Source organism: Rutilus rutilus (genome assembly GCF_951802725.1).
Source record: "Rutilus rutilus genome assembly, chromosome: 22".
Classification (NCBI taxonomy): domain Eukaryota; kingdom Metazoa; phylum Chordata; class Actinopteri; order Cypriniformes; family Leuciscidae; genus Rutilus; species Rutilus rutilus.
This window is the reverse complement of record NC_140227.1, coordinates 23,751,394-23,764,691: the sequence shown is the minus strand read 5'-3', so window position 1 is coordinate 23,764,691 and position 13,298 is coordinate 23,751,394. Positions and strand designations below refer to the sequence as shown.

Below are 13,298 nucleotides of genomic sequence, written 5' to 3'. Positions count from 1 at the left end.
CAGGTGGAGCGCTTGGCTGTTGCTCCGCGCCTTAGCGGACATAGGAGAGTGTGTGCGCGTGTGTTTGAACTCAAAGGGTTACGCACTAGGAGGCTGAGTTTTAAATTTATGCAATGGTTGTGTGTGTTTTTGTTAGTGTAAGTTAAAGGGATAGTTCACCCAAAAATGAAAATTCTGTCATTAATTACTCACCCTCATGTCATTCCATAAGATTTTTGTTCATCTTTGGAACACAAATGAAGATATTTTTAATGAAATCTGAGAGATTTCTGCCCCTCCATTGAAAGTCTTTTCACTCAAAACTCTGACAGTCCAAAACATTCATAAAGAGATCATAAAATAAGTCCATATGAATCGAGCGATTTAATCCAAGACTTCTGAAGATCACTATATATGATGAACAGATTTTATTAGGATTTTATTCACATATAAACATTGGTCAGCGAACGAAAATAGCACTCAAATATGGTAAACAGAAGCTCAAGCATGCTTGCTTATATCGGTGAATCCGATATAACAAAACCGATACCCGATTATGGTAAAAATGCTAAAATATCGGGAAAAATATCGGTTATTTGATAATAACCCCCCCCCCCCCCCCCCAAAAAAAAATCATGGTTAGATATAATAACATGGAAATTTTCCTCTAAAATCATGTCAGAATATTATTTACATTTTGTGGCTATACTTTTGAAACTGAGCATTTTAATGTTTACGAATTGATCCCATTCACTTTCTTTGTAAGTGCCTCATGTTAATCTAGAGTTTTGCTTTATTTTAAGTAAAGCAGGACTGAGTCAAAATAATTTTTATTGTAATCAATATTAGGTGCTGTCGATTGAGCCTTACTTGTACTGAACCCAGACTATTCCTTTAACCCACAGCGTTGTACCTCAACCCATTATCGCAATCCTAAACTTTTCTGAAAGCATAAAGAGGTGTAAAAAGTCTGGATGAGTCACAATTTTTTTTTTTATCCCACAATGTCATCAGATCCGGTTATGTTGTTGTTGGTTGGTTCCCACGATCCTTGACTTTCACCTTTCTTGGGCCGGTGGTGGGCTCATTATAAAGGATCATTAACACATCATTTTAAACCACACCAGACAATATGATTTGCCTGATTGCAAGGCTAGGTATTGACCGCTGGGCCTGGATGCTTGATGAAGCTATTGATCAGCACTAATCTGCATCCCTCCACCACGTAGACACAAGCAGATTATCCTGGAAAGGAATTATACTTTGCATTTCACACAGATTTTTTTTGCTTATTAATTACGATTTGGCCTAATAAAAAAAAAAATCAACGTACAGCTTGTGAGTCATGATATGTAATTTAAACCAAAAAAGAAATATTATGCATGGGAAAAGTGCACCTGTGAACATTTTTCATTTTGACTTCAACCGAAAGATGAAAGTTGTTTGTTTCTGGATTACGAATTCTTTAATTATACATTTTGCTGTGTGGTTTTGCTCTGATGAGTCAAAGCAGGGATTTGATTTAATGTGTTGATATTGCACAACATTTCATGGTTTTCATACATCAGTGTGACACACACCATCCGCTCTGTGTTTATAGTCGAGGTTCGATTTCAGCACCTCATATCTTTGAGCTGAAAGGATTCAGCATGTGGGCTTCTTTCAAAGCTGTTCGCAACAGGAATTTGAATATACAGCGGAGAATCATCAGCCTTCTGGAGGGGAGCTTTCAGTTGTGTTTTAACTTTTTTGACATGCACCTCAGAGTGAATTCTCACACGATCCCGGCAAAGCTGTATCGCTCTTGACATCTTCGTATTAGTTACCCGGGATGCCTCTATGTTTTGCATCATCCTTTTCAGATCATATCACTCAGCTGCTGATGTTTTTCTGACTTGTTTTCGATAAGCGAAATCTCTTTGAAAGATACTGATTATTAAAGGGATACTCCACTTTTTTTGGAAATAGGCTCATTTTACAACTCCCCCAGAGTTAAGCAGTTGAGTTTTACCGTTTTCGAATCCATTCAGCCAATCTCCGGGTCTGGCGGTACCACTTTTAGCATAGCTTAGCATAGATCATTGAATCGGACAAGACCATTAGCATCTCTCTCAAAAAAATGACCAAAGAGTTTTGATATTTTTCCTATTTAAAACTTGACTCTTCTGTAGTTACATCGTGTACGAAGACCGACGGAAAATGTAAAGTTGCGATTTTCTAGGCTGATATGGCTAGGAACTATACTCTCATTCCTGCGTAATAATCAAGAAACTTTGCTGCCGTACCATGAGTCCAGCAGTCGTAATGATATGACGCAGCACCTGAAAATAGTCCCCAGCTCGGTAACTTACAACGTGACCGGGACTAAGTTTGTCTAACCTATTAGACCTATTTTCAGGCGCTGCGTCATATCATTACGCCTGCTGGACTCATGGTACGGCAGCAAAGTTTCTTGATTATTACGCAGGAATGAGAGTATAGTTCCTAGCCATATCAGCCTAGAAAATCGCAACTTTACATCTTCCGTCGGTCTTAGTACACGATGTAACTACAGAAGAGTCAAGTTTTAAATAGCAAAAATATCGAAACTCTTTGGTAATTTTTTTGAGAGAGATGCTAATGGTCCTGTCCGATTCAATGATCTATGCTAAGCTATGCTAAAAGTGGTACCGCCAGACCCGGAGATCGGCTGAATGGATTCGAAAACGGTAAAACTCAACTGTTTAACTCTGGGGGAGTTGTAAAATGAGCCTATTTCCAAAAAAAGTGGAGTATCCCTTTAAGCATGCATTAGAATTCTTCACTTGTTCCATCTGTTGACTGCAACTGTCAAGTTAAGGCCTAAATAAATGTGTAATTAAAAGTAATTAAAGAATGTTATATGAAAAATGATGTTGATCAATAAGGATGTGCAAAACAACTTGTTTTCAAAGTCAACTAGTCATGAGTTTCCAGAATGATTAGTTGACTAATCGGTCTTAAGTAGGTCCTGCGTAATTAGGCGTTTGGGTTTGCCTGACCTAAAGGGGTTTCTAAATTTGCATTAGTACATTAAGTCGTGCTCTTTCGTTCACTCTTTCGCCCGAATGGAAGTGTCTCGAGATGTTTTTGTAAAAGTTGGACTAATTTTACCTTGACAAAAACAATGCTTGTAGCGAGACGTTCAAAAAAGTGTTGTGTTTGTATTTCAATATAATCTTGCATTAAATGGGCGTCTTTGACCATGGCAACTGTCTCTGTTTTTCAGCATTTTCACCTAGAATGCTGTGTTTTCCATGCAATGCCAAAAAGTTCAATTTAACTTTTAAAAACGCTGCATCTCACCATTTTTCTATAGCTATTCGATGACAGCAAAACTCATAATCATGATTATTTTGGTCAATATTGAAATCGCTAATTTAACGTGATATGCTTGAAATCTTATTTCACAATCGGAGTAAGTTTAGATTAATTCTAATTATCAAAGTAAGTTTTGCAATTTCACAATTATTTATACCAATTCGATTCTTCAGCAAAAACTAATTCTAGGTTAATTAAAGACAGTAAGAACAAAACACAGACGGACATACAAATTCAATAGAACAAATCCGTATGGGGAACAGTGTCTCTTTCACGGCTTAATGCGCTTTTAATAACTTTTAATATCAAGAACGTCCCACAGGTTAGTAACGGGAAACTGCATTTTGCGACAGTCACTGATCTAGCTGATATTAGAGGCTTTTCAGCAGAGAAACATTTTCACAGTTTCTATTAGGGCTGCACGATATAAAAAAAAAAACAAAAACTGCCATTGGGATATTTAGTCGATTATATATTGCAATATGACTTGAATAGCTCTGTTTGAAAATAATGAATCATTCTAGAATAATTGGGATTTTGTAGGGGAGTGAATCCGCATAGAAAAAAAATCCAAATTCACAAGCATTCGCACCGGCACCTGCCATTTTTAAACAGCTGTGTAAACACAGTTTATTTTAGCCTACATATTTACTCCACAATCTTACTCCACGAACAGGGAGAACAGCAATAGATGGACCGACGCCGAAGTCCAGGCACTTCTCAACCTTTACGTTGAGGAAATCCAACGCGACTTTGAAGAGACCATGATTATGTATTTCTGCTCAGCTAGAGATATTGGGCATCAACAACACGACAAATGCTATACTACTTTTTCGTATAGTATACTTTCTTTATAATAACATATTAGATAGCACTGTTAAACTGATCGTAAACTAATGAAGAGAGTTCTCAGCGTTGTCAAAATAGAAGTCCCACACAACAACCAGAGCAGCAGTGACTTGTGTCACTTCAGAGTTTCTACTGGCGGTGCGAATGCTACCAGAAAAATTGCCCTAGAGGGAAATGTTGTTCTCTGGGGACCACCCTGGTGACTAGTTCCTATAACTAGAACGAAACCACACCGCTGGCGCTGTGACGGAAAGGAAGGTGCTTAAAGAAGACATTAAAAAACAAATAAAAAAATGACTAATAAGAAGAATATATTCCGTGGTGTGAAAGGCTTCAAACACGTCCATCTGAATAAATAAGTTGGCATCACCATATCTATTTTCTAAACGCATGTTATTGATCTTATAGTGAACGATTCATCCATGCATTTGTTTCATTTTGTATGACGTACTTCACAATACGGAAGAAAAGATCTGTCGCTACTTTCTGTTCAAAGATGTTTTCCAAAGGGTTTTACAGTGAAAACTGCAAAAAAACAAAACATTCACAGAATGCTTAGAACACCAATTAATACCAATTATTAAACCTGGATGGACTTTTTTGGGGATATTTATATATGGTCAGTGGTTGAAAACTTGCAAACTCCCTGCAGCCCAACCAAACTGTCAGTGAAAATGTAGACTCTTTAATTTGACATTTTGTCATTCCTGATGCTTTTTTCACACAGATTTTTCTATCAAAGTGCACTTCATTAGTGTATTGTTACTATGGGACGTCGTCAGCCGTGTTCTGCCCGGTACTACTCGGCTCAGTCTCTCCCCCCCCCCGTTTTCACTGCTGCCAACGCCTAGCTGTCAGATCTCACGCTGTTGCTAAGAGAGGGGAAAAGAAATACTTTGACCACTTCGCTGATGACATCTTAATTGAATCCGGGCTAATTTTGTCTAATGTTTTTCCTGCTGCCACATCGTGATTAAATAATGTCATGATGGACTGAACAACAAATTTTTTTTTTTGCCAAAATGAGTCTGTCCATTGGTGTGGATATTGAGGATGTCATATTTCCCCCCCCTCTTGATCAGTAAAGCAGTCGTTGTTTGTATTTAGTTTTTAAAGGTGATGAAACTCTCTCTTGAATCATGAAATACATGAGCCTCTGCCCATGTGACTATACAGATTTGCGGCAGGCGGATAAATTAACATTCTGATCAGTGGTCTTTTCAAAACAGCAAGAAAATGCATAAGTATGCACAGTACATATTGACACAATGCTAATGCATGCATTCATTCGATTGCATGTTAACCCTATTTAAACCTACAATTTAGTCACAGGTATTATTGACAATTAAACTATTGAATATCAATGTTAATGGAAGGCTTTAAGCTTTATCTTACCCAATACCTGATTTGCAGAACCACATGCTAATCATAATTTTATGATGCTTTTAGCCACTCATTTTTCAATGTTTAAATTCATTCCGCAGAATTTTGAAGATTTTCCCCCAAAAATGCAAAAGAAGTCTGCAAAATCAGGGCCTGCTGATTGCTCTGATCACATCTGAAGTCTTTCAGGCTTAATAATAGTTATTAACATTGAGACGTCTGTTGAATAAGTGCTGTTGTTGTTCTCTTTCAGGCTCGTAATGTCACTACAGGAGAGCTGGCTGCTATCAAGGTCATTAAACTGGAGCCAGGTAAGAAAATCTCTTCCCTTTCAGACGAAACCGATTTTGTTCTCATCTGGTGTCTGTTCTGTGATCTATTATCATATTCTCTCTCTCCATACACTCCTAGGCAGACTATTTTAATTCATTTAGGGCAGTTATTTCAAATCTGGGGTCTTTAGGGGGTCTTCAAGCTGATTCCAATGGTGTACTTGAGAAGATTTAAATTTAGCTGTTTAAAACAGAAATTGATTTGTATTACATTTTACATTTTTACATTTTTTTAAAGTACCTAATTATGATTTCCCCCCCAAAGAAAAGACTAATACTTGTGAAAAATCTAAAATATTAATTAAAAAATCTTTAGGGGGTCTTCAAGCAGATTCCCATGGTGTACTTGACATTTCTAGTTACTGATGAGGCTATAGGGGTACGTACGACAAAAGAGGTTGGGAAACATTATGGTATGCTGAAGTAGCTAATGTTTAGGATTGGTGTGCAGAAATTTGTAGGCTTGAACCCTATGTGGAGTGAACCATGAGCTTTCACCAAATGTCCTTGAGCAGGGCACTTAACCGCTTAGAAAGTTATTCTAAGGGGACATTACCTGTAGTAAATGTACTATACGTCACTTTGGATAAAAGCATTTGCTAAATGACCTCTTACTTCCTTACTAAATGAGGGGAAAAAAACAAGAACTTTGCACTCAGTCAATAAAGGAACATTCATTCTGTTTCTTCCTTGTCCGTCTTGGTGTTCGGTAATTGTTTACTTTTTTCATGCAAATCAAATATTTGAACAAGAAAAAAAATGTAATACAAAAGTGCTGTAGACCCATCATGTTTCAAAGTTAGGATACCATCCTCTTGTGTCCAGATGCACAATGGAGGTTTCACGCTCTGATCAAGGTAAACCCAGATTATTTATGTCAGTGAAAAAGCTTTTGATATAAAACCCAGACCAAAGCAGGAGATGACATCAAATGGGGTCTGGGGTTTGATACGGTTTGACAATATTGAATATCATTGTCACAGTAAGGATGTACCTGTTTTATCCACCAGCCACCTGGATTGATGAATGACATTTTCTTGCCTTAAGGAAACCAGTGAAGTGCGTCTTTCATTTAGATTTTATAGCAATTCTCTTTGTGTTCTGTTTTGCTGTGGCAGCAGTAACTGCAGGAACAATAGCAGACCTCAAACCTTTTTTTTTTGCTGGTTTGAGATAAAACCCACAGCCTTCTCCTTCCAATGGCTTAACTTCCCCAGCATGTTCTTTAAAAAAATTTTTTTAATGTCCAGTTAAAGTTTCACTTTGCAAAATTAAAGTAACTAGAACAAACTATGGTAACCAAAGTTTGTTGTGTGTCCACACCTTGGTTGGTTGGTAATGGTGGTTCACCCCACATTTTTTATGATACTAAACCTATAGGCCTGTTTGTTTTGCAATGAGAACGATTAAGCTACTTGGTTTAAACATTGACTAAGAATTCAGTAGCCACTCACATTCATAGATGCAGATGCACACAGTGTATTAGTCAGCTTTCAGCCTCCATAATTACTACATGCCTTTCATACCAGAGACGAGAGAAAATGAGAGGAGAATGGGGGTTTCTGGAGGCCCTGCGCTTTGCTTTCTCAGCTGTAGTTCGAGATAAGCGAGGGTTTGCATGTGTTTGTGTGGCTTTTCGATGCCCCTGTTGTAATAGGACGCGTTGCCGTGCCAGATATCTGTTAAGCATTGGTTTCATATGTAAGGGCTAGATTTAGTCTGAGTGTTTTAGAAACACCTGCTCAGGCTTGTGCCCAAGCTGTTAGTTTTGAACGGGCGAGAAATATAGTGTAAACAAATTGCAAATTTTATTGAAGAGTATGGAAAAACAACCATTAACTCTTAAAAGTTGAATGATACATGCTGCTGGATCAGTTTTTCATTCTTGATCTGAACGGGTGTCTTTGAATGCAAGCTAGAAAACTATCAATTTGATCTTGATGGTGCAATATGCTAGTCATAACTTTCAGATTAATTATATTTCAAACTTCGATCAGAAGAACAACAGCATATTTGTGTCAAGTGAAATGTTAGTTTTTATGGGATTGAAAAATGCTTTAATGCCTTTCTATGACAACCAGTAGTGATCTAATATGAGTATCTATCTGTCTGTCCATCCGTCCCTATATCTGTCTCCATCTATATATCTAATAGATGACAGACAGATATCTATCTGTGTATTTGTTTGTCTGTCTATCTATCTATCTATCTATCTATCTATCTATCTATCTATCTATCTATCTATCTATCTATCTACTGTCTCTCTGTCTGTCAGAAAAAATAGATAGATAGATAGATAGACGGACAGACGGATATCCATCCATCCATCATGTCCTCGTTTATGTGGCGTGTCGTTAGCTGTCTGTGGCTCGTCATTGTCATCACAGTGTGCAAATGAAGGCTGCTAACTACTCGTACATGTATAGTAGTCGTGCCCCAAGGGCTGTCCTTTATTATGTCTCGTTAATTGCGTTGGTTTGCAAGCAACGTGCTGCCAAGATAAACAAAATGAATCAGTTATTAGTCCCACATTTACCTTCACCTCTCTGGCGAGTTAGTATGAAGTCAGCCTAATTAGATAAGGATATTAACATGAATGTCCCATGGATATGTTTTATGGTGATGTCTTTGTTCTTCTTTGACATTAATTTACAATTCTGATTAACATGCAGAGTTTCTTCCTGACGCATTGGACCGCATAGCCGTTTTTGCTGTTCTAACTCATTAATGTCTCTGAGCTGGCCTTTACGAATCATGGTGGGGGAGGACAACACACACTTTCAGTATAGGTCTCCTCCCTCTCCGGCACTGTGGGTATCAGGACATGGCTTTGATTTTTGGCTCATTAGTTTCACATAATCAACAGGGGATCGTCTAAAAAGACCCAATAAATGGGTTTGCAAACAGACACGCCAACACAGACAGCGAGACCTGGGGAGAGTTTATGTAGGGGTGTTCGGTGACGTGTTGATGTGCGGTGAGATTCATTCTTGGCCTGAGATGAGAGGCGCAGTGACCAGGATTCAGCTGGATGTGCTCTTATTTCTCTGTGTGTGTAGATTGGTTGGCTCGAGCAATGTTGGTCTCATTCAAAATTGATGAATCTATGATATTGGACTTCAGAAAGGAGCAATTTGCCACTTTGAAACAGGCCTGTAGAAATCAATTTTGGGTGTCTTTTTCAGCTTCCTTCTTGGTTCCTCGTTTGTGTGTATGCGGGCTCACACATCTGATTGTGTGCTCGGTCGCTTGTGTGTATAGGCAAACACTGGCCTGCATGTGTGTGAGTTTGTGCACCTGCTTCTGTGTATTGCTGAACAGCAAAGGCTATTCTTACCATAAAAAGAAGGGCGACCTCATGAGCAAGCACTTACCCTGCCTTGCCTTCCCTCTTAATGTCAGCTTGTTGTGTAGCATATTCACAGTGACAAGCTGTAGAAAGTGTGGCGGGGCAAAATGTTCTCTGCCGACCAAGTATGGACACTTAAAATCGACTGTTTCACCTCTCTTCTTGACTGCTTCAGATTTGTTCTTCTTGGATGTAGAAGGATAGGTGGAAAACCTTGATTTCCTATATTTCTGTTTTCATTACCAGTTAAAACATAATTGGCTGATGTTGATATAAGTGAAAGTAAAGCTTGATATGGAACATAATACGGATGCTAAAATATTTACTGAAGATGCACAAGATCTTATTCTCTATGAAGATTCACTTGCCATTCGCTATGCAAATGTAGTTGCCAATGCCATGTTTGCCAAGGTTTTCAGTGCGATGTTATGCTTTTATTTTATAAATATATAAATGCCCAATTTGCTATTCAGTATGTGCATCACATATTGATTGTAAGCTTTAGAACTTGAGTGAGTTCATTCATTGAAGGACTATTCAATTGAACCAAGTGTGAAAGCACCCTTAGTCAGACCAGTTACTTAAGTTTGAGACTTTTTGTATAATTCATTAAAATAACTATAGTTTCTAAGTCTGTTACACCACCTAAGCATATTTTTCCAATTGTTTTCAATGGGAACGTTGCGTTTTTTAAAACACCAGCAGCGTGACGAGGCACTGAGCATCTGTTTCATGCTGAGCACTCTGCGTTTTTTTTTTCCAATTGAAGAGTTGAAGAATGTTCAACTTTGGGTAAAATGCAGCACTCATCACTGTCACTTTTTACCCAGCCGTCCAATCACAGAGGAGGAGGGATGAGACAAATACCACAGCGACCAACCAGAAGTACAACAACTGAACAAAATCATTGAAAACAAGATCTTGAGCGAATACTTTACATTGTATCGACATTTTTATATTCAGAAACAAACTATATGGGAAATTGAATACTAGCAACAGTTCTGCTGATGTTTCGTATATAGCACATAATAGCGTATCAACTGAAAAAAACGCTGTGCCATCGAGGTTTTGTGTCGCGAGGACAACTCAACTAAAAGATGTTTTCTTGCCATTATTTTTTTTCCCTCATTTTTTCTCTTTTTATGTCATCACATTCAATTCAGACCATAAACTCATATTCATAGCTCAGATAAAATATGATTTCTTTTGCCATATAGTGCTAGTGATTCAGCTACCTTTTTATGACTTTTCTCCCATTTTAATGTCCGCCAGGCAAGAGATGTTCGTTGCATATGGCTGTGTCTCAAAGTCTAGAGAGCTACCCATCTAGACATCATGTTTGGCCATTGTATATGCATTTCTGATGTAAAAGATAGTTTCTGATATATCAACACTATCTCACGACCAGTTCCTACGAATTCGTACGAATGATAAAAAGTTGGCTATTCGTACAAATTCGTACGACCTCACTCGTACGAATTTGTACGATTTGTCTAAACCCACGTGATGGGTAGGTTTAGGGGCGGGGTCAGGGGTAGGTCATTCGTATGAATTCATACGAATTGGGCAATTTGTAAAATATGTACGATTTTGCAAAAATCTTACTAATTCGTACGAATGAGGTCGTATGAATTCGTACGAATTAGCCACCTCGCAGAATTTGTACGTTTTCCCGTGAGATCAGGTTGGATATATTCAGGAGACACGAGTCATCTTACTAGAATTTAAAACGAAGCCTATATTTCATCTTCCAACCTGATGTTGAAAAGACAGGACAGTGTTCCACCGCTATTCGGAGTGACATTAGGTGTGTGCGCGTTTGCATGCTGTGTCTTTGTTGGCTCTGATTCCCGTAAGACATGTAAAGGGAAGAGAAAGCGCAGGAGTGGAGGTGGGTCTGGTATTAGCCGGCTGGGAGCACTGAGGCACTGCGGGCGTGCAGGGCAATCATTTAAAATGCATGGGCTCGGAGGTCGGCGGCCCTCAGAAATGTCACTCGCTGTAATGGGAGGGGAGAGTGCCAGAACCCAGAGTCCCTACAGAGTCAGATGCGTGTGTGTTTAATGCATGTGTTGGATGGTGTGTGTGTGTGTGTGTGCAGTATGGAGACTTGCATCACGGCAGGTGCAGCTGGTTCTCTGTCAACAAAGAGCTTTAGAAAAATATGCTGCTGATGTACGCACAATATTAGGGAAAAGTGGGTCCAAAGTCCTACAATGGGAAAACACGGGCTAGATTTACAGACCTACGAAACAAATCGATGTTCCAAAATGTGATTGATTGTGACAGGGGCCAATATGCAAAAAAAAATCTCCTCCAGGAAGCTATTCAGGCATAAGGTAATGTATTTTCGTTGCCTGTCAGCTATAATAAAGCATTTAGATGCAGTGATGGAAAAATGGAGAGTAAATGATCAGGACAAGAATGTATTCTTACATTTTCCCCATATGATTGATAGTCCATTATATTGGCACAGTAGATTAATTGGCCAATATTTTGAGATTATTAAAATTAAATTAGGATTGAAAGAATTGCTGAAGGCTTTGTTCATACAGTCATACTGATGGCAACACGTACACAACTGATTCAGTCTCCTTCTCTCACTCGTGATAGATTTCAGTAATGCCATTTGAACATTGTGAAGGATAATCATTGTATTTTGATCAATATGCAGCTTTGGTGAGCATAAGAGACGTCTTTCAAAAACATAAAAAAATCTTACCAAGCCCTTACTGAACTTTTGGACCATGATTCCATTCATACAGCACACATCAACCAAAATTTGTCTGAATCCTGTGAATGTAAAGTAGACACTTTTGTTAAAGAATGTGCTTGCTACTGTATTTCATAACTAGTTGTGTATTGAACATTTGTCATATTTAGCTACTGTTTGAATGTAGCCCTTGTGTTAGTTCTGCAATCTGTCAACTGCCTTGTCTTGATAATATTTTTTGTTGTTGATAAACTTGATAAAGTTCAAGTTTTTAAAGTTTTTAAAAAAATATCTCATTGTACATTGTAACCTAATTCAGTGGCTTTATTCCAAAGCTGCCCATATAGAACAGTCACAATTGGCAAGCAATTAAAAAGCAATATGATATCTTTCATCTTCATATAACGCTTAACATCAGAGATGGGTGTTTTAATAAGCATTGAAAATCTGTGGCAAACTGGGACTGAAAACACACCCGTTTGGGGACACGAGTGCTAATGGTGACCAAACCTCTGTTAAATGTGTGAGACTTAATAAGGAAATAAACCCCTCATACCAATCAAGCTCTTTTAATCCCCACCCTAGAACACACACACTATCTCACTTTAACACTTACACACATTCTGTCACGTCAGCGGAGCTGTTAGCTGTGCACACACATATGCGCGCTGACACGCATGTCTAATGGAGTGACAGTTGAGCGCCTCTCCCTGACAGTCTCTGTTGCTATCCAACACCTACAAACATGCCCAAGAGCACAAACTTGTCCCATTTCTGTGTGCGATGACATGCTTTAATGAAATTTATGCATGAATTATTTGTTATTATTCAGATTTTTTTCAGTGTGAACAAAATTTCAGTTGGCACCTTATAGTTGCGTTCAAATTCTGGTTCACAAATGGAAAACAATAGCTAGAAAAGTTGAAGGTTTCTCTCTGGTACAGTAGAGCTCTATTATGTAACACATATTAACTGGACACGTCTGAAAAACTATATATTTAATTTATAATTTTTTCTTTGTAGTGTGATTTGAGCTGGAGAGAGACCACATTTATGATACCATTTGATGTCAGATTGTACTGCTGATGTTATTGAAAATGTTATTGAAATGGAGATTCAAGTCAATAGGAGCTTTCTGATATTATTATATGTAAAAATCTGACTCGAAAGTTTGTTGTGTCCTGTAGAACTTGGGTCTGGTGGAAGACCTCTGTAGACCTTATTCACAGCAGTGCCATCTTTTGTTTTTTAATGGGAATGAAAGCGAGGCTGTGAGGGATAGGCGTACATCTCTTCAGTGGGTTGTACTGTTATTTAATGTGTTTTTAGCTTGTTCTGATGACGAAACACTGCA

General features: G+C 38.3%; 1 protein-coding gene across 2 annotated transcripts in view; it reads left to right on the top strand.

The window, feature by feature from the left end:
- map4k3a (mitogen-activated protein kinase kinase kinase kinase 3a) overlaps positions 1 to 13,298 on the top strand; it is a 65,099-nt gene that overhangs the window by 9,111 nt on the left and 42,690 nt on the right. For both annotated transcript variants that reach the window (XM_084396163.1, XM_084396162.1), the window contains exon 2: positions 5,804 to 5,861. In XM_084396163.1, coding sequence (XP_084252289.1) covers positions 5,804 to 5,861 — 58 coding nt within the window. The remainder of the gene's footprint in view (positions 1 to 5,803; positions 5,862 to 13,298) is intronic.